The sequence below is a fragment of the Calonectris borealis genome, chromosome 14, assembly GCF_964195595.1.
Source record: "Calonectris borealis chromosome 14, bCalBor7.hap1.2, whole genome shotgun sequence".
NCBI lineage: Eukaryota > Metazoa > Chordata > Aves > Procellariiformes > Procellariidae > Calonectris > Calonectris borealis.
Genome location: NC_134325.1, coordinates 15290124 through 15312005, shown reverse-complemented (window position 1 = coordinate 15312005; position 21882 = coordinate 15290124). Strand labels below are relative to the sequence as shown.

General features: G+C 37.4%; 1 protein-coding gene across 1 annotated transcript in view; it reads left to right on the top strand.

The window, feature by feature from the left end:
* Positions 1 to 1132: 1132 nt before the first annotated feature.
* The window catches only part of ANO3 (anoctamin 3), a 222379-nt gene continuing 201629 nt past the window's right edge, over positions 1133 to 21882 (top strand). The window contains exon 1 of the mRNA XM_075163291.1: positions 1133 to 1301. Coding sequence (XP_075019392.1) covers positions 1148 to 1301 — 154 coding nt within the window. The 5' untranslated portion in view covers positions 1133 to 1147. The remainder of the gene's footprint in view (positions 1302 to 21882) is intronic.

Genomic DNA, 21882 nt, shown 5'->3' with positions numbered 1-21882 from the left:
AGCAAAGAGAAGCTAAGAAAATGATAAGGGAGCTAATAGCTGACGAATCACCATATCATCTTTTCTCTAGTTAAGGCTTGGCAATTTTCCTACTGAAAACTCATATGATACGTCTTCATAAATGACAATTCATGCTTTATCTGCTCTGCTGTTCTTAAGGAAAAATTCAGAGCTGGCAGCGCACTTACAGGCCTCCCAACCCAGGTGCCTCCCCCGAGCATCGCCCGGCGCGCTCCAGGCTTTCGCGGCTGTGTCGTTTCCCACCGTCGCCAGTGGGTGACTCTCTTGGCACTGCTTATTGTGCTCTCCAGCTGGCTGGTGGGACAGAGGCTGGAAAGAAAGGGATCATTTCCTTGTCTTGAGTTCTGTTGAGGTTTACTTGCATCTAAGGAAAGGAAAAAATAAAAAAAAAAAGCTTGAAGGAATAAACCAGTTTCCTTAATAGTACTAAAATTGTTTTCCCTAGAAAGAGACTCTTTAGAATCAAGGCTCTAAAATACTAAACGAAAGAACCGAGAACCATTTTTTTTACTTGTTTTCAAGGAACGATGTAGCCTGTGGTCATTTATCTTGCTGCACACATCCCAGACAAAGACCCTGAGTGTTCACCGGGGAAACAGAACTGTGGCACGAGTAAATTCCACGGTGCAGCTGCCAGGCTCGCTGCTGGGCTGGCGTGCGGGATGCACTTGTTTCCATTGGTATTGCTTAGCCCCTCCCAGCTGGACCAGTGGGTAACAAAATGTGAATTAGACTCTTAAAACAAAGTTAGTGAGTCCACAACTTAGTTGACGTACAGATGTCTCCACTTATCCTTGCTATTTTTGTAGCAGTTACACAGAAATGCCATAATATTGTTGCCACTACGAGAACAGAAGAACTTTTTAGAGTACTATTTTTCTGCCTTAGAGAAGAGCTGCAATATTTGGCAAATGCTGCAGAGCTGGAAGAACAGCTTCATGGAAATATAGTTTCTCAGTCATAGACTTAAAAACATTTTGCACTATTACAGTTAAGGGAATTTTTTTTTTTTGTGATAGGAAGTCTTTTTTCCCCAGACTGCAAGTTTGGGGAAGCTGAACTTAAAGTGGCGGCTTCTTTTGTTCAGCTCTGTTTTTACTTTGAGTTATCCTGAGACTATCTTACAATGTCAGCTGTGATAATTGAACTGGATAAGCTTTCTTCAGATGCCATTGGGAGCAAAAAGGATTCCAAGTCAGATTTTAAGGAGGGCAAATTCAGTGAATCGTGTGCCGATTATCACAGTTTTCAACTTCACTGCTCACGTTCTGCACCAGCTGGTAAGCATGCATTTATATATACTATTTCCTCAAATCTCTGTCTGTTTACTCATGTAACACGTTGCAAGTAAACTGTAAGACCCAATAAGGAAAACAGGATTCGTTGCTGTCACATGTATGCAACATATGAAGTAATTTTTACTTAGATAAAGGGTAGAACATACGTCTGTTTAAAAAAAAAAATTCAGTATCTCCTGAACACCCTAGCACATGGGGTACTGCTGGAAGAAGAGCCCAGGAGATTTACCTTTGCATTACCTGGAAGATGAGCTTTCTGTAGTAGATGACACAGTTTTTGTCTAAGTTAGAGCAGCCTCAGCAGCTGCTCTGGTATTAGACTTTGCATGGTGTGCATGTAAGCTGTGCTCTCGAGCACTGTGGCTCCTCTTCTGCTTTCCTCTGGTGTTTTTTATCACATCAGGGCTTGTAAAGAGGGAACTGCTTATGCTGTAAGGTTGGGGTTTTTTTTCCATGACCAGTGTGGCTCATTTGTTTTTATTTTGTGACAGATGTTACATGTATCTAGAATAGGTCCCCAAAAATGTCAGTTAAATAAGCATGATGAAACTTTAATTTCTCTGAAAATTCATAGTAATGAAAAATACAGAATGTAGCTGCTTGGATTGTCTAATATAACCAAGGGGAAGCATCTGCAGTTAATCAGTGGAATCTCAGTTATGCCCTTAAAGCCATCTAAAGTATTGGATGGTCATTCACCTAGGCACAATACCTTTTAAGAATGACTACTCTGATTTCTTGTGGACTACATACGTATTTTGACTTGCAAAACTCCCAAGGGATAACTTATTTTGGTCGTGTTTTCACTGGCTTATGACCCTCGGAACAAAGCACAAACAAGAGAAATGGAGAATATCTGAATGTAAGTGACACTTGATCCTGTGACAGGACAACCAACCTGCAGTGGAAGGCTGCAACTTTCACGTGGCTGAAGTAGGTGAATATGTAAATAAAACTTTGATATTTTTAACTCTGTAACAAACTTTAGGAACGTTTTTTTACTTATAAATTCAGTTCTTACATGTTAAATGGTCAAATGATTGGGACGTCATGCTATCTATTTTTTGGCAGAAAAACCAGATAGCTCATGCTTTCCCTAATAGAAATTTTCTAATTTTACTTCCTGTAAAGCCTTCACTGACTTTTCTCAGTAGATGCACTTTTGAAAGTTTGTTTTGTATGTTAGCAGGTTTTTGCAAGGTCAGGAATCTGGTGTCTGTCTGTTCCCCTGGGATCCTATAACATAACTTCAGAATTACCTCTCCTAGCCCAAAGAAGTGCCACTAAAGAATTTACGCCTGTGCTAGCTGATATATTTTGCTATGTTCCCCAAACATCAAAGTAACCTGTTCTAGCCTACGCAGTAAATCAAGAGTAAAATGAACATTCAGCATGAGCAGCATAATGTTTGTGAAACTATACCATTCAGGATTTTGCAGGAAAGAGATATTAAAAAATCAAATCTCCTTGTTGGGATTCTTCCATTTGGAAAATAATTATTTTCTTTTTAAAAGAATTATGTCTTGCAAATATTTGCTGCAAACATTGTTTACTATTCCTAAAGCAGGAACAGTGCTAGCAAGCATCTTTGACAAATGTGTTGTCAGAGTTTGAAGATTTTCTTGTTTTGTGTTTTTTGCATCATGGGAAGAATCAAATAAATGCTGATACATTGTCTTAGAATTTTTGGGTTTTATGACTGATGACTTAAAGCAAATGTAAACTCATATTTTGCCTTCTATAATTTTCCTTGGTACATTTATTTTACCAGTGTTTAAAGTAAGCAAGCCCTTTGTAGTTTCCAGTGTCGTGTTGGGTTGGCTGAAGTCTGAACGGAACAGTGTAAAGAAGTCCTATTTGGCTTCCATGTGTCATTTCTACTTGCTCAGCCATGGCTATTGATAAAATAAACAGCTTTTGCTTATACTAAAATGGTGGACCCTATTCCTTCATGAATACACTATTTCCCAACAAGGACGTTTCATAGGCAAAATGAAAAGTTTGAGCTATGGGAAGTCACTGAAATTTTGCTCTTAGAGCTTAGTTTTTTCAGATAGCAATAAAAGTATGGAAATCTTCAATGAAATCAACATCCTACATCAGGGTGCTGCACTGAGGTTGGCTAGCGTTGGCTCCTCTGCCTCATAGGACTCCACCCTCCACAGTTGCAGCCTTGGGAATCTTACATTTAGGCTCAATGCTTTTTTAGATTTCCCGTGGTTTTAAAGACAATTTAAAGAACTCTCCTCTAAAATCACTCAAATCACCAACAAATGGCAGTATAAGGTACATAAGCTATGAAAACGTAAGTACTCGGTGTGAACCTACAAAAAAGCAGTAACAGAGAAGAACAGGTCCTTTTCCTTCTGTTCAAGCTGCTGTCCACATACTCAGTTGTGTTATGAGAGGTTTATTGTTAAAAACTTGCCGTGCTTCTACTATGATAGGTTGTATATAAAGCAGAGAATTCAATATAGAGAGATTATAACTTAAGAAAAACTTTTCTTCATGTAGTACTGATGTGTTAATTTTAAACATAACACCTAACAGTGCAACTACAGAAAAGTGAATACTCTGACAAAGTAAGGTGGTATCCTGAAATAGCCTGATGTTCTTGGAATGGAAGTGGAAACGTTGCTGGGACAGAAAAATATTAACCATACTTTTATTTTGTTCCTGCTTTAACCAAACCCATTGCAATAGGATATAAATGTTAAATTACTTTCCTACACCTCTCTTCTTGTTAAATGAGAAAGAATGTTGTTATAAATAAGCTTAACTTTCTGTATATCACTCCATTTTCAATTCTGATGCAAGTACCAATCCTGAGGCGTATTTATTTGGGATCTGCAGATACGTCAGAATATATTGCAGAGAGTAATAACACTAGAACAAGAACAGCGGCATTGTTAAATTAACATTCTGTGTATAGGATACAGACTTTTTCCATGCAGAGCATTACTGAAATCTTTGGGAGTATCACTTGCAGTGTAATATCGAGACTCTGTTTCAGAAGATGAAATCCTTAAATGCGTGATCAAGCTCGGTTGACAAAAGTTCCATGAACAGATCCATGACCAATGTTGGTTTCCGCAGCACGTGGGTTACCTGGACTCCAGGTGAAAGTTTGAATGGAGCAGTGATACTTTGTAGGCACAGTGGATAATATGGGGTTGATGGGTTTTTAGAGTTGCCAGGCTATCTTTAAGAAAATAAAGCTTATTTTGATTTATATGTTAGTTATCCTGCAAAGGAGAATTTTTAATACAATTTGATAACATGAATGCCAGTGTCACAGCTACAGTAATTTGTTTTCACCAATGGGCAATAAAAGGCTATTCATGATAGAGAAATATAGAACCAGATTTCTGTTGTATTTGCCAGGGTAGAATTTCCTCCAGGGCTTGGTGTATTTGCAGTTCAGACTTCTCACAGGAAGCAAAGCTAATCTGAATATTTCAGCTGTAAATATTTGTGCAGTTTTAAGCCTTATTATCCCTGATAGATGCTGTTCTGCTTCATCTCTTATTAGCCTGGAAATGACTGAAAACATTCAACCTAGAATAATGGCCTTTATCTCTTAATCTTTGCTTTACAACTATAAGACAAATCATACTCAGAAACATTTCTCCACAGAAATTCTCTAATATGTTCCTAGAGATAGTTTTGTCCAAATAACTCTTGATCAAGAATAAAGAAACCTCTTAAATATATATTAAAAAAAAAAAAGGCATGAGCCATAAGTGAGACCTTAGTAGCGTAACAGGTAGTGGTGGGGTCAGAGTACAGCACTCAAACTCTCCTGAAATGAGACATGCACTAAATCACACAGATTTGACTCTGTGATTTTTGGTAGAATGGCACAAGGCTTAAGAAACAAATTTTTTTCTGCCTTTTTTTTTTTGTGGCTCTTTTACTGATGAGATTTTAGGGGAAGGGATGTGAAAGTTATTTTCCAGAGAACAGTTCCTATGCTTCAGAAGTTATTTTTACTGCTGGTCTATTTATGTATTAGAAATCACCCACATGCTGTATGAGGGTATAAAAGGAACAAAATGAAGTATTAAACTCGTAGCAACTAAAAAGGGTTAAAAGATTAAGGACACATTCCTGGACAATGCTTTGATCCATGTGGCACAAACAACACAGGCTAACAGGGTGCCCAGAGAGAGGAAATGGGAGTTATTGGGTAAAGATGATGTAACTGAGTAAATACTTTCAAGTGTTTAGCATTTTGTGTTCAAGACCATCAATGTGGTAGGTGTATACAGAGAGAGGTAACGACTGTATTTTTCTATGTTAGCAGAGCTTTGAAGGGTAGAAGAACCTTCGGGAGTTAGAAGAGCAGAGGGGGTGGTTTGAGTTTCACCAATATAAAATGAAGTCCCTTTCTAGAGATCAGAACATGTGAGGATTAAGAAGAAAGGATGAGCGAAGCTTGTCCTCATTTGACACCACCAAATATAATGAAAAAGACAATAATTTAGCAAACTTCTCTACAGCTATCTGCCCCTCTTTTCCTTTCCAGGGTGGTTATAAGAGAGGCAGCAGCAGACTGAGCTCTGAGTGCTTGCTGTCACCCCTCTCAGCAACCTGTCTAGACGTCTTGCTACATCACTCCCTCTGAAAAACTTTTCACAATGCACATATCGCAGCTTTATGGGAGAGTTGTATCACAGAGGAATAAAATTATGTACTTTGTGATATCAGATGAAACTAGAACGCAAAGTGGTGGAACATTGTCTTCAAAAAAGAGCATTTCCTTTATTGAAATGGAAATACTTAACAGGAATTTGGAGAAAATCCAAAATAATCTACAACGTTTAATTGATTTTTTTTTTTAATTGCAAAGCCCTATATGAACATCCCTTAACTGAATATATTTCCATCATTCCTGAAACGTCAAAGTACTTCTGCTTCCTGAAAATCTGCTAAACCAGTGTTTCTTATTTATAAACTTTGGAAGGTAGTTTAATTGCTGAATGAAATTTTCTTTCTCTTTATTTAAATTTTGAGAAGTGCTTCAAGCATGGTTGCATCACAATGTCCAGGGAACTGAATAAGTTGTAGCTTTGTGCATAAATCTGTACCACACCACCAATTTGCCGTAACTACTCGCACTAGGATTACGTAGTAAAAACAAGAAGGGAGCAGCACCATAAACAGGAGATTATGTCTAATGGTTAAAATCCAGCTGAAGTCCCTGTGTTCAAGTGAGCTCTGTAGAAAGCTGCAGTGCAATGCAGAATCAGGACTTGAAACGCCTACACTAAAGTAATTTTTGAGACTGTTTTCTTGAAGTGAACAAACCTAACAAAGTAATCTTTGCACAAAGATTAAGTGCTATTTTTCTACTTTTCCATTTTCTCTTATAAAACAAAAGGTTAAGAAATGCATTCTTCTGCCATTTCAAGAAGCAATTGAGAGACTCCTGTCAGGAAGATCAATATTCAGAAATAATCCTTCTATTTGTTATACCATGTCAAGCCAACATTTAGCTGAAAGCCACCAAGAAACATAATTAATTCAGCAGTAGAACAGAAATATAAGTTATTAGCAGTCTCTTAACCTTAATGCAGCAGAATGTATTTCATTATTTTTGATGGATAACATTATTTTTAATTCTAACTTTACCTTGGAGGGAGACTTTACTGTGTCTGAATCACTATAAGTAAAATGCTACCAATTTTGAAAATGAAGTGGGCATCTTGTGTGGTGATTGCAGGTAGAGGGGAAAGCGGGGAGAAAGTGTATTTGTTCATATGTGTGTGGAGGCTGGGACTCAAAGTTAGATAGTATGTCTTCAGTCGAGCTAAGACTTTAGTCCTAGTGAGAGTCAGTCTTTTTGTTATTCAGCCTGAGGATGTACTATCAGCTACACCTGGAAGATCTTTCTCTCTTTGGTTCCATGCTCTTGTTGTTTAACCCCAGCTGGCAACTAAGCCCCACCCAGCTGCTTGTTCCCTCCCTCCTGGTGGGATGGGGGAGAGAATCAGAAGAGTAAAAGTGAGAAAACTCGTGGGTTGAGATAAAGACAGTTCAATAGGTAAAGCAAAAGCTGTGCACGCAAGCAAAGAAAAACAAGGAATTCATTCACTACTTCCCACCGGCAGGCAGGTGTTCAGCCATCCCCAGGACAGCAGGGCTCCATCATGCGTAACGGTAACTTGGGAAGACAAACGCCATCACTCCGAACGTCCCCCGCTTCCTTCTTCTTCCCCCAGTTTTATATGCTGAGCATGACATCATATGGTATGGAATACCCCTTTGGTCAGTTGGGGTCAGCTGTCCGGGCTGTGTCCCCTCCCAACTTCTTGTGCACCCCCAGCCTGCTCGCTGGTGGGGTGGGGTGAGGAGCAGAAAAGGCCTTGACTCTGTGTAAGCACTGCTCAGCAGTAACGAAAACATCCCTGTGTTATCAACACTGTTTTCAGCACAGATCCAAAACATAGCTCTGCACTAGCTACTGTGAAGGAAATTAACTCTATCCCAGCCAAAACCAGCACACCTCTCTACCAAAATTTCATCAATAATACACAAAATAAGCTTGTAGCTAATAAATAATTCAGAGATCGCAGAGAGGTCTAATGTTACTGAGGCATTCACCTCTGCCCCTGGGGGTCATGCCTTCTACCCTCACATGGCTACAATAAATGGAAACTAAGCTGGATATAGAAATTTAATTTTTCCCAGAGGCATCGTTTCTCTTCTGTGCTCTTCCTTCCTCTAATGAGCTATTTGCTTTCAATTCGAGAGTGGGGTAGGTCAACTAACTCTGAATAAAGATGCTCTAATGATTTATAATCGTGGATTTTATTTCCCAAATTCCCTGAGTTGCAATAGATGAAGTATATCTACACATAGAATATGCTGCCCTCGCAGATATTACTGAAACTTTCCCTGATTTGAAGGGTGAAGTCAATACTTACAAAAAGATCAGTGCAGACTTGGTAAGAAAGGTCAAAAAATGGGAGTGGGAGTCAAGTCTGAACAACTTTCCTATAGCACAGGAAATCTTACACCTGCAAAGCCTGAATACAGCAACAAAACACTTGTATTTTAGTTGTTAGAAGAAGTGAGTCTGTACGCTTAAGTCTTTTCTCCTTGAATAGTGAGCATTAATTGACAAGCAGGTCTCCAGTATAATATAGGATGCAAGGTGACTCAGTGTGGATGGGGAGGTCACTGAAGTATTTAAGGTTTCTTAAAAATTTAAGTCTGGGGATATGTCTCTATACGCTATATAACAACATCTTTTAAAAGAACAAGTCTGAAGGTCATGAGTTATAAGTAGAGTGGACTGATGGCCATGTATCGATAACTTTGATGGTAAGTAAAGAAGGATACTCCTTTGGTGATGCAGAATACATTTGTATTCCATGTCTGAACACAAACTTTGCTATAAGAATTGATGGCTGTGTCTAGACAGTATGCAATGAGGAAACAAATGATGTCATTTAGTGCATGGTCTATAAGGTATTGCTTACGGTTGTGTTTTTCTTTTGTATTAAAAAACCCCTATATTTGGGTTTCTGTTACACCGTCATAAATGTATAGAAACTGTAGCAGATTTTCTAGACCTTTGTGATATTTATGTTAGTATTGTAATATGACCTAAGTTAATCTGATTTAAAAAAAACAACAACGCTTCCTGAAAACACAAGTTCAGTAATATTTAGAAGGAACATCATGGGAGAGAGAATTATACACAGAGTTATCTGTGCAGGCAGCTGAATGTTATAAATAGAAAGAGTTTTGAGTGGTGCTGGAAGAGACAAGTGTGTTTTTCTAAAAACACATGGTGAGAAAGAATTTGGCTGCCTATTAGTCTCAACCTTAAAATGTGCTGGTTTGTTGGTAAAATAATAAATTGAGATGGTATCTTTAGGAATTATGTATTTATATATGCAAAAGTATTAGTAATTATTTAGATCTTTGTCATATTTGTGCTCCCGCCTTTTGCGGGGGACATGGTGAAGTCACTTAGATCCAAAAACACCAATCTCTTGAGCCAGTGCAATTATGCCAAACCTCTCTGGCTGCATATTTTTTTAAAGCGATTTATCCTTAGGTTTCTGTTTTAATTCTTTGATTGAACATTTAAGGTGACTATTTCTAAAATACATATGTTCTTTTCTGTATCAAAATTAAATAGATAACACTTCAAAACAGCATTCTAAATTACATCACGTATCATAAATCTTTTAAGTAAGCCATAGCCTTTCTTTTTTTTGCTGCTGTACTTCTATTTTGCTCTGTAATACAGTGTGCTTTATGAAAATTCATATTGTAGTCAGCTACTGATATTAATTATTTCAGAATGTTACTAACAAGAAAGGTAATAATATAGGTTTAGTGAATTTCATTCGAAGAAACAGAATGATGTATGTTGAAGATGAACTATTATCAGTCTTACCTGAGTCCTAAAGTGCAAGCTAATTTCTACAGTGCCTTTTTCTTGCATATTTTGAAAAAAATAATTTTCTTGTACTTCTTTTTAGAAAGGAAATTCTCTTACTTATGTTTATCAGCAAGGTTTTCTTCTGGCTTAAATACTCTTTTCCTTAATTTCTTTGTTTTCTCTCATTCTTTTCCTTGCAGGATAAAAAATAACAGGTAAATTCATTGCTAGTCATTATGGATACAAAGTTTGCTGGCGGTTATCGTACTGTGCATGGCACTGGGACTGTGAATAAGAGGTTAAAACTGATTTCTGCTTTTAGGCATCAAGAAAGGACTAAACAGCAGAACTCCACGAAGTCACTAAAATAACTTGAGTCAGTCCATAGTGCAAGCTTTTTCCTATCTCGTCTTGGTATATCTTTGCCTTTTATATTCCAAATATTTTGATTTTGACATTCCAAAGCTGCTCCTACATCTCTTTCCATTCAGAAGTTTTCAATTCTGCAAGAAAAGATTATAAAATATTCAAGAAAAACATTCTTGTAGGGGTATTCGTTTACCCAATCTTTCCTTCACCCAACAACATTCTGCTGAACCTGAACAAGGAAGCTAATGAATTATTTAAGTGAACCACCATCAAAATCTCATGTTGTTATGTCATAGATTTATGCTCCAGATTCCTGCTGTCTTGATTCTATTTTGCCAAAGGATGAGGCATACAAGGTCTGCACGGTTTCTCTTCCAGGATCCTCACTAAGGGAAACTCCGTTAGTGCAGTTTTAAAGAGGCAAAAATTAATGAATAGAGGATCTTGCTTTGTAGGCCTTGCCAAGCCAAACTGGCTTTTTTTATCCAATGGCATTTTGACAGACTAAAGACTGGATTACGGCCAGTCTTTCGGAAAGACAATTTTTGATATACATCAATCAAGATTATAATTATATTCTTCTGCGGATTTTCTAAAATGTCTGTCTTGAAAAATGCACGGACTCTGGATGTTGTCTCTGAGAAAACAAAGGACTATGGAAAGAGAAGCCTAGTTTTGCTACGATGCTTGAGTTAGCTGCTCATTGTGGCTCTGCGGAATGCCTAGTATGAGGTGCTGATGGCCGCTGCTCGCTTCTATTGACTAAACTTAATGTTATTTTAGAAATAAAACAGTAATAAAAATAGCAAGTGTATTCTGGGTAGCAGTGATATATTTTTTTTCTGTCAAAAAAAGACAAAAGATTGAGTCATTCAGGATTAAGGAACTCTGTGTATATTTATGTGCCCTTTTAATTTTTGTTTATAAAAACCCAAGGAGAACATAAATCTTCAGAATTCAAGGATGATCAAAACTAAGTTGAATGAACTTTTTTCCAAATGTTGACATCTTATTCTTCTTGAGAGTGACTTGGCCTTGTTCTCTGACTAGTTTCGCTAAATGATGTAACAAATGTGGGTTTTTTATATCTTTTTCCTTCATTTCTGGAAGAACACAGTTTTGTACACACTTTTCACACAGGATATGCTACTGGTCTGTTCACTTACCTCAGGAAGGAAATAGTGAGGGCCATCCAAAGAAGTACAAATAGGTGTCTAATTTATGGACATTTTGTCATCCTCAAAATTCACAAACTTTAATACAACACATTTTTTCCATGTTCTACCCTTTCTCTTTATAGTATCTGTTATAGTGGACTTACATGTGATAAGTATTACTTTTATTTTTAGAAAACCTTGTTTCCTAATGTTATGATTTTAATCTCCATATGCTTTCCTTCTGATCTTCTTTGCTTTGCTGGGAAAAGCAAAGCACAGAAGATTTGGGAACTCTGGGCGGGAAGCGTTATGCTTTTCTGTCCTTCATAGGACTTACAGGAATTCCCATACAGTCTCAGGTCTACCTTGTTTGGTATCCTATTTCTGGGAGCAATCAGTATCTGCTGTTTCAGAGGAAAGGAGAACAGGAAAGCATCTTATTGGCCATGTTTCCAGTACCTCCTCAAGGATATCCTATCACTTGATCCAACTAAGCAGCACTGAAGTCCCGCAGGATGTATGGCGCACAGCTTGAGAAAAATCTTCAGTCTTCAGTTTCATAAATGCAGAGCTTAGTCACTTGAGACAGAATTTCCCAAACTACTGCTTTTAGCTACTTCAAAACTGGAGTAAAGCGTGCTTAAATGAGTCGGGGGGGGGGGGGGGGGGGAAGACAACACCTTCTAGAACTGATCATCTTATGATTTTCACTGAAAACCCTCATAACTAACATTAGGAATTTGACTTGTAATCTTGTATTCACATTTTGGCACCAATGTTGATTCCTTTCTCTCTACGTAGCTCATATTTTTCAGAGTTTCACAAGGTCTGTTACTTTCACTCTTCTTCATGACCAGAACATATTCTCCTCTCTCTTTTGATTTACTCAATATAGAGCACTTGAAACAGTCTTCCTCTCTGCTCAAATTCCTAACTTTTTTCCTGACCTTTGCACAAAGGTAACTTTTCTCATCTGTCCGTCAACATTTTTTATTTGGTTTCATCTCACTTGTGACTTTTCACTTCACATTGTATGTCTATTTTTTATTTTTAGCATCTGTTTTCTCACTCATTCCTTTACACCTCTCACTTTTGGAGTGACAATTTTTTCCAAGTATATCACACACTTTAAACATCCACCTTCAGTTCCTTTCTTAAAACCAATTGTTTAACTTTCAGGTACTTTCAGTACCTTAACTTTTCTTACCCCACTCTTTAATACTCTGCTTATCTCTCATTAATAAGACACTTTGGCACCAGCAGAGAAAGTCACAATGGCACGATCCATTTCTTTCATGCTTTCCTCTTCTATCTTAATCTTCTTTCAAAGAAAAAAAAAAAAAAAGAAACTGTTATTCTCTCCTTTTTTTAAAAGTCTACAAAATTGTATTTTTAATATATGCTTCCTGTGAAGAAGAGAACTAAAATAAGGAGGGGAGTTTGAAGTTGGTATTTCTAGGCAATTTTTTGAGTGCAGGTGACAAAACTACACAAGATCTGATGTGATGTATGCCATCTATGTAAATTTGAATGTCTCCAGTAAGAAGGAACATTTTCTGTTATTATTTAGGCAATTTTTTGAAAAATGAGATGCGAAGAGATTAAGGAGCCTCAATTAAAAAAAAAAAAAAAGAATCAAACACTAAAGCTCCTTCTTATTTTGCACAGCTATGGGTCCATTTAGCATTTCTGGAAAAATAGGTCCTGAATTCTATGCCCAAGACCGTGAAGGAGCTGGTGAGCCATAAACTCTACAGAGCTGCTTGTGGGTTTTTAAATAAATAAATAGTGAATGCATTTTTCAATTTTTCCCAATTACATAATTAATTTGGCATGCCTTATAAAGCTTACTGGATGTACTTCAGCAAGAGTAAAATATAACCCTTTCTACTTCTAGACAGAAAAGATATTTTTAAGGTATCGGTAATCTCTTTTCATAAAATGGAATCAGGATATGCTCTGTTAAATCGAAAGAGAAGGCCAGTATTGGAGTTTGAGTGCCATTTTGATTTTCATGTGATAAGCGTGTTATCTTTTATCTTTCCGATTTTAAAAGTAGGCACGGAGTAAGGGCAAGGTTTTCTGCTGCTGTAAAGCCGAGAACAGCCATTCATTCTCAGAATTACACCTGTTTGCTTCAGCTGGGGAATTTACCTCAAACTTATGCAGACATACATAATTTTTAATCCTGTAGAATATCGCCGCAGGGAAGTTCAACTGTGACCATAAAAATTGTCTTGTCTGAATCATATAGCGAAATTCTTGTGAGAAGTCATTTGGAGGAAGGGAGGATGCGTACAAAGACAATTCCACTGTTTCTCCTTCATCAGAGCAAGCTTTTGGTGCATTAAAGTGGTCATTTACTCATATTGCTATACTTTAAGCATTAACCTTTCTGTTTAAAAAAAAAATCATAAAGCAACTTTAGCTATTGTGAAGGAACAGTTTAAGTGAGTTTCAAAGAAAGATTTCTACTTTATGGGTTTTTTATAGAAATGCAAATTGATTTGTTTGGAGTAATGCTTGCAGATAGCTCTGCAGAAATGAATCTGTAACTAACGGCTTAGAGTGAAAAAACGTTTTAGCTGTTTCTCCTGAAAAGATGAGGGAGAGAACTAAGGAATCTCTTGGATGTGCCAAGCTCGTGGCAACGTGCCTTTCAAAGCAGTTTATGTGGTGATTTGAGATCTTGTTAAAACCTGGAACAACTCACAGCGCATATATACATATGTTGACTTCTTCGAGAACAGATTGGGAAGGCGACCACTTGGTGCTGTTGACGCTCCTTTGTTCGCTGCCGCGCGTGCCAACGTGCGAGTGAAACAAAGGTGTGGGTGCGATCCAGGCTTTGGATTTGTAATGGCAAGTGAGACATAAACATACGCCCGAATGTTCCCTCTCGCCTTTTGAGAAGATATTTAAAAATAAGGGATATAAAAACCAGATGAATGTTACAAATATGAAGCTACCACACATTCCAAGTTGGCTTGTTAGCTTTGTTCAAACTGTTCTCCAGAAATAGTTCTGATGATAATGCCACAAGTTTAGTGGTGCCGTGGGACTATTTCTCCCTGACGCTGCGCAGGACAGCAGGGCCAAAGTTTTCTCTTGTTCATCTTTTTTTCTAAAGTAGGAGAAAAAGCCCTAAATATGCTGTTCGAACACATAAAAGAACACACATCTTGTTAGTTAATTAGCAAAGGTTATGCAGGCTTGTTCTGCAACACCAGCTTTTATTAGTGAAGCATTGGGATTTTTTATAACAAGTTAGAGCAGCTACTTGCTGTCAGACTACCTGAGGAGAGCCCTGACCAGAAGTTTCCTTTCATTACAGGTACAATTAATATTAGGAAACGTGATCCCAATAATGTTTAAAAACTTGAAATAACTGTCATGAACCCAAGCTTTTAAGTACTTTCCATCCCATAGTATATTTTCCATACAAAGCAACTACCAACAAGCCAACTCCTTTCCTCTATTCTCTAACAGTGTCCAAATCGGCTCCAAATGTGCTTTTGTTCCTCGCACTGAAGATGACGATCAGATGTGAACTAAAGCCACTGCGCAGAGCTCTCTCAAGAAATCCAAACAGGTTTTGGAAGAACTGTTTATAACAAATCAAGGGTTTGAGTGTTTAGAGTCAAGCTGATAATTTTGTTCCCAAAAGTGGAATCCTACTATTGTCTCATATTTTCCTCCTGCCATTACAGTATGAATTACATTTTGACATATTTTATAAGTTTAAAAAAATTCTCCAAAGGACCGAGACTCCAAGCAGGAGTACAAATAACTCCTATTGATATTTGCATGTCATGGGAGAAGACTTGACTCCTGAAATTACTGCTGTGTGAGTAGTCATCTTGGGCAGCACATTGCTAACGCCACAGCGTAGTACCCAGGGCTGGCTGAAGCTCTTGCACTTCTCTTTGGAACCGTGTTGTGTATCTAAATTTTCCTATGAAAGGGATACTGAGCGGCCTGACTGCACAAAGTTCTTTGTTTTCCCCCCCTGCACTGGCACACACCAGCACTGGCTCTGAGGCTGCTTGTTTAAGGAACCCTGGACCTCGGTCTGCATTCCTCAGTGTCAGCCTCGGGTAGCTGCAGCACAACATGGGGATGCAACGTAAGTTGAAACCGCAGTCCTGTTGGCTTGAATGTCAGTTAATGCTTAAAACATTCTCCGGTAGATAGGAGTTGCGCAGCATCGGTATACTACAAATACACTACATCTTGAATTTAAAGTTCCTTGGTTGGTTATTCCTTCCCAAAACTTTAATTCCAACAAAAAATGACGGTCAAATCTTACGCAGAGTCGCACAATAAGTAGTTATCAGAACTTAGTCTTTAAATATGGGTAGTTGCACAAGATGTCAAAAAGATTAAAGTACCAAGAAATTCTGAAGGTGAATTTTAACTTGGCCATGTTCCTGCAGCATATACTTAGGCTAAAATCCAATACCAGTGTTTCGATGTGTGTAGCTAAAATTAAGCATCACAAGGTGTAGTGGGAAGAATTGTAAGCTTAGTCATCTCAAGAAGTTTGACTACTTCTTTCGTGAAGGTTTTGTTGTATGGAAACAAATAGTGAAAATTACATCCTTTAATGACAGAATACGAATATTTTCTCATTAAAGCTTTTTTTTTTTTTAACAAAAGTATAAAAAAAGCCCTCTGTTAGAAAACCAGTAGTTAATGGGTTTTCAGGCAAGAGAACTGGTTAGCAATTACTATTAACAAGGACTTTCACCAGCAGTGCGTTAACTGAATTTTTGTGGTTCTTGACACTTTTTTCATTATAAATGCCTTCACAATTCTAGTCTAGAAAAAGGATGAGGATTTGCAAAATACCTTTTTAAGACAATGGCATTTTTAATTGCTTTACCAGCCTTTTGCAGACTGAACATACAACTGTAGTTTTTACTTAAATAAGAAACCTTGATATAAATCACTTCTGTGATATATATGTTGCATTTTAGAACTTATCTTAAATTTTATCTGTTTCAATGACACTTTTACAGTAAGTAATGTGAGCTTTGGATTTTTTGTTTTTGCATCTGTGTTAATGAGGCGTGTTTCCTAGTATCACAGTATCAGGATCCTGCATGTATAGGAACTATATGGTAATGCTGCAGTACATGTTAGCAAATTTTAAATAAATCCTAGAAATTCAATAGTACAGCAAAACAGAGGTCTTTCTGCTCCACAGAATTCAGTCAGATGGCATTTACTGCAGAAACTGGACACTGCATACAAAGAACAGAATTAGTGACTAAGATGTGACATGGTATTTCTTTATCTTTACTGCTTCGGGACTGTTTAATACATTTATTTAGCTTAGGCACAAGTTAGTACTTATAAGGAAAACAGTCAGACTTGATTGTTGATGTAAGATTATCCACTAATTGAACATTAAAAGGTAATTTTTAAATCATAGTCATTTGTGAAAGCTATTTTTCATAGCACCTGTAGCATGGTTATTTGATATGTAGTATAGTTATTTACATGATGTATATTAAAAACTACCACATCAGAAAGTTATGTCCTTCTATAACTAACTTTGCTTTTGAAGAACACGGGAGAACCAGGTGTAATATGTAAAAGCTGACAACTTGGTCTGGAGTTGGCTTAGCTAAAAAATAGGTGAAAGTTGGAGGATTTATTACTTCTGCAACCATACTCTGAAATGACCAGGGCTCTGTGCGAGCACAGCTTTCCTTTTACATAGTGCACAGAATCAAGGCTGCTGTGATAGTATTGTTATTTCTATATTCTCACATTACCTAGAAACCATTAGTAGAGGTGACCACAGCTATTCCGTGACGATCAAATTTGACGCAGCATTCAAATAGGAGAGCTTCCACCGAAACTGGGAGGCTTTGTGCCGCCTTAGGCTAGGAACCAACTGGACCTTAAGTTTTGACTTCCTTGTTTACTCCTCAACCTTTCCCATTTGGCCTCTTTCATGCTGTTTCTGGGCTACTGATAAGCTCTACATTTGTTACTATTTTCGCATATATAACAGGAAGAACATGATTGCGGAGGCATTGCATTCAGTTTGCAATCCCCTGTCAAGATTTGAAATGCTGAAATTCCTTTTACTTTATGTTGATTTCTTCAAGGTTTGCTTCTTGTACCTGCAGGCACTGATGTATCACAAGCTGATTTCTCACTTCGCGTCCTCTGGTGTGATTTTACTTCCTAAAATCAGACAGGCAGAGTAATTAATGGTGTTTGGGATGGTGTACAAAACCAGTACAAGCCAGTTTGCACAATTTCTACTAATCAAGTTATCAGAAGTGACTGGTATTGAGACTAGGGTTTCCAGTATTTTCTTAACGTGGAAATAGCGGTCTTACAGTTGCACTACAGATGAAGTTATAGAGGTGGTCTCTGTATTTTTTAAAAATAAGACTTCGATCAAAAGTTAACATTTTCCTTTTTTTTTTTTTCCCCTTTCTTTTCTTTTTTCTTATCAAACTGTGGCAAATTTACTCAGGTAGAATGCCTGAGAATTTTCCCCTGGCTGAATTTGGTAGCTCAATGTGGACTTTTTAGGACAGAAGCTGGAGAGTGGTGAGAAAGCCACTGTCTATTGATGGCGGGGAAGCAGATCTTCACCACTGAAAACACAAACCCACAGTCTCCGTAAAGAAATGAGCCTGTGATGTGTGTGTCACTGACTGATAGATTCTGGAATCAAATATTAAAAATAAATCAGTATTGTGTCACTTAGCTAATGAAATATATTGCCATAAATTCCTTTTTTTTTTAAGATGCTGGAAGCCCTCTTTGATTTACTTTACCAGAAATGACTGTGCTAATATGGTGGTTCCGAGACATTCAGCCTCTGTTCTTATCACGCAATCCTTCTGCAGAACATAAAAATGATCAACGCAGGCACAGCTTCATGGCTAATTTCTTTTCATCTTGTGTATTCCTCTATCAATAACCTTTCTGACTCCCTTTCTACTTAATTAACATGATGGAAGATTTGTACCTTGAAATATGACAATACAGATCAATAAGTACTGGGTAAAATATGCTTTGCCTGTTTTTATTTCTGTGTTTGCAGTATCATTGATTCATTTCTTTATATGAAAAGAGTGTTGTTACAAGAAACAAAAGCTCAGCCTTTGCTTCGTTGAAATCTTGGAACAGTGAGTTTCATACTCAGCTTATCTGTAGTACAAACACAGCATTTTCCAGAAGGCCAAGTTTGGACCAGCTAGCTGTGCAATGGCCAAGCCAAGCAGTGTCTAAGAGGGAGAAATGAAATTGGATCCTCACTCAGAGAGAGACTATAGATTTTTGTATTAAGTGGTGCATTAGTGGTCCCCGCTGTTCAGTGGCTTCTTTGGAGTCCTTTGGTTTTCTTACATTTATTGAAGGATAAAGGGCTACTTCTAGACTGTTTTTTTTTTCTTTGGGTTTTTTTTTTTCCTGCCTTAAACTTTGCCTAAAGGAAACCTGAGGAAGCTGCCTCCACCAAATGGATGCAGTAACTTAAAGCTTTTTTTAATGTTTTCTCCTATTAATATCATTCTCACCCTCAATGTTCATATTCCAAATCCTGTGTTGTGATTCTCACGCTTCTTAGAGAGAATTTGAAATGGAGAAATAATGTGATCGATAGTTCAACACACCCTTTTTAACATGAAGAATGAAAAGAAATACATCCTTCCAAGGGTAAATTTATTTTCTAGCAAAACATCTTTTTGGATCAATTCTAAATTTCTGCTGCAGTTGCATATAATCTTTGTATAGCTTTGTCAATAAGAGACAAGTTCTCTAAATGTATACAAATATGGTTTGTTTACTACTTTGTTTTGAAATTATTTAATCTGCATGACCTGCAACAATCACCCATTAGCCTGATTTTAATTTTCGGCCTAAATTATGATGGCTTGAAACGTATAACGGGTTCAAAATGTAACTGACCTGCTGTTTTGGGAGGTAAGGCAAGAAGGTAGACCCACCTCTTCCGATGTGCCTTTTCTCTGTCCCACATTGGTTTTCTGCGTTCTTCCTCCACAATCAGTGGTGGTGTTCTGAAGCCAGAGAAAAATGATAAGGCTTCTTTACAGCTTTCAGGAATGGAGTTTTTATAGGATCATACCAAGAATGTGTTTGGTCATGTTTTGAGAGCGTGTAGGTGCTTATGGGGGAAAGGCATCTCCTAGAACAGTGCTAAAGGACCAACCTAGGAGTATGTCAGTGGCACGGTACCACTGAAATTCATGATTAGTAATTGCTGACCCATGTTAATTTCTGAATCATGCAAAGGATTCGCTTGGGAGTACCGTGTCGGCCATTCAGCATGCCGGAGACTGTTCTAATAACTTACTGTGTTCCACATTGTTAACATCATAGCAAAGACCATCACATGCTTGTGCCCACAATTGTTTAATTTGCTGGTAGAGACGTGGCCTCAGAACATCAGCATGTTGAAGCTACACAGAAAGTGTGCTCATTCAACCAAAATGCCATTGACAAGTATTCTTTCGTGTTGAGTTCCTAGTCTAGAAAGGATAGAGAAAGCAATTACAGCAACTAGGTTTTGCTGATGGGACTTTGCATGTTTTGTCTCATGTGCTAAACACCCATTTTGTACCACCTAATAGTTTGCAGGGGGAGGGAGGAGGTATTTTCTTTATGGTATCTTTTCATTAGATGTGTATCTACAGCATTTATGACAAAACAACAAGACCTTGGAGAAACAGATCTTGAAACTGTGCTTTTCATGCCAGATCTGTTCCCCCAAAAATTGCCAGATGGGATTTCTTCCTGGAGGATTAACTGCTGCTTCCTCTTCCCCGTCCTCTTCTCTTAAGCCAAGTGCTTAAACAGCCCAGGAAGTTTGACTGCTAAACTCCACTTCTTACTGAGCGATGTTATGTTTGTCTTATACTAAAGTCTTGCTTAGGGATGGTTCCACAGCATCTGGGTAAGTTAGCCTTTTCCAGAATTTTGAATCTAATGTTTGCGTTAATATGTTCCTGCTTCACAATGGGTCAGATACCAGAGGGATTGAGTTAGAACTCTTGTTCAAATCATCTTTTTCAAATTAAAGTGGATTTGCTTGTTTTCTCACTACTGTCCAGTCTTTGTTTAAAGTGATCTGGCGGTTCCCACTCCATAAACTGAAGGACTTGCTTGTTTAACCTGAAAGTAGAATCTGTTTGAAGGGTAAAAATGTAAACGCACTAGTTCAATGGGAATTGAATATTTAAATGTTTTGATTATTCCACTTGTGCTTATTTTAGGGACCTGAATAACTTGAGTTAATCTCACTCTTGTGATTAAAGATGTAGCTGTGCTATTGAGTGTTTCAAGGAAAAGCACAGGGCAGGTATATAGGGTATTACCTGCTCCGGCAGCTGCTTATCTGCACGTTCTTTCTCTGCACTATCCACTGCATTATAGCTGAAAATTAATCATCTTCTCTGTGATCGGAATGTGGATATGAGCAGTTACCACTGCTCTGCACTACATTGTTTTCTCAATGTTTCTCACGTGGATTTTTTTCTTAACACCAAAAAGTTTCCAAAAAACCCCATCCCTGCTTTCTGTCTCTATCTTTTGATTTAAGCAGTAAATTGGAATAACTTCTCTTTAAGAACTTGAAGATTAATGTTTTGGAGGAAGATTTATTTTTATCATTTAAATGCTCTGCAGAAGGATTTCTCTTGTTTCTTTTGCTTGGTTTGCGTGGAGGAGTTTTTGCTTGATTTTGAAACGATGTCATTATTTGATAGTATAAATGTTAGCCTAAGTAGAGTCAGGTATCTGTTGCATGGAAATTATTTATTTTTACAGTCTTAACCTTGGCTTATTTCCTTCTTCAAAACTCAACTTTTGGCTTGATTTAAAATGATCACACACTACTTTCGTGCAAGTTCAAGTCTTCTGTTAAAATTACTTATGAAGATTAAAGCACAAAAATCTATGAAGTTGCTTACATCTACTTGAAGTGGGTCCCCAGTTAGTAAATCCCCAAATCCCTCCCCCTCAAAAAAAATTGTCTAAATAGTTTTCATAAGCCTTAACCTTTTCTGAATCACTCCTTTTTAAAGATATTCATACATTTTAATGGCTATAATTAATCAACAAATTAAAATGGCTATTGTAAGTTAACCTGTTCCTTATATTGGGGTAATTTTTTCATAGTTCTGTCCATCTTCACCTAATTTTCATGTTCGTATATTTTGATCACACACAACGAGGAAGTTTGGACAAAATTTATGCACTTTTTTTATCAAACAGACTAGATATATAAACTCATACTTTTTCATAGCTTCATAGCAGTATTTAATATATTTTGTTTGACTGAGTTGATATAAATTAATCCTGACAAAACAATAAGTTGTAGTGTACTCTGGCCTTACAAAGCAAATCAGACGAGTAAATCCTATAAGAAAATTTTCTTAGCATTTGGATATAGGAAGAAATGTCTGAAATTGTGTTAAAGAATGCCTTACAGATGGGAATTGTTATTATGGAAATTTTAACTGCTTGGATATAGAATAGGGAATAAATACTGTTAATTATGTGAGGATTGATTGAATGTAAACCTTATATTTTTTTCCACCGCTGACTGACACAACAAAATAAGCACTAGGGTAAGTAAAAAGCA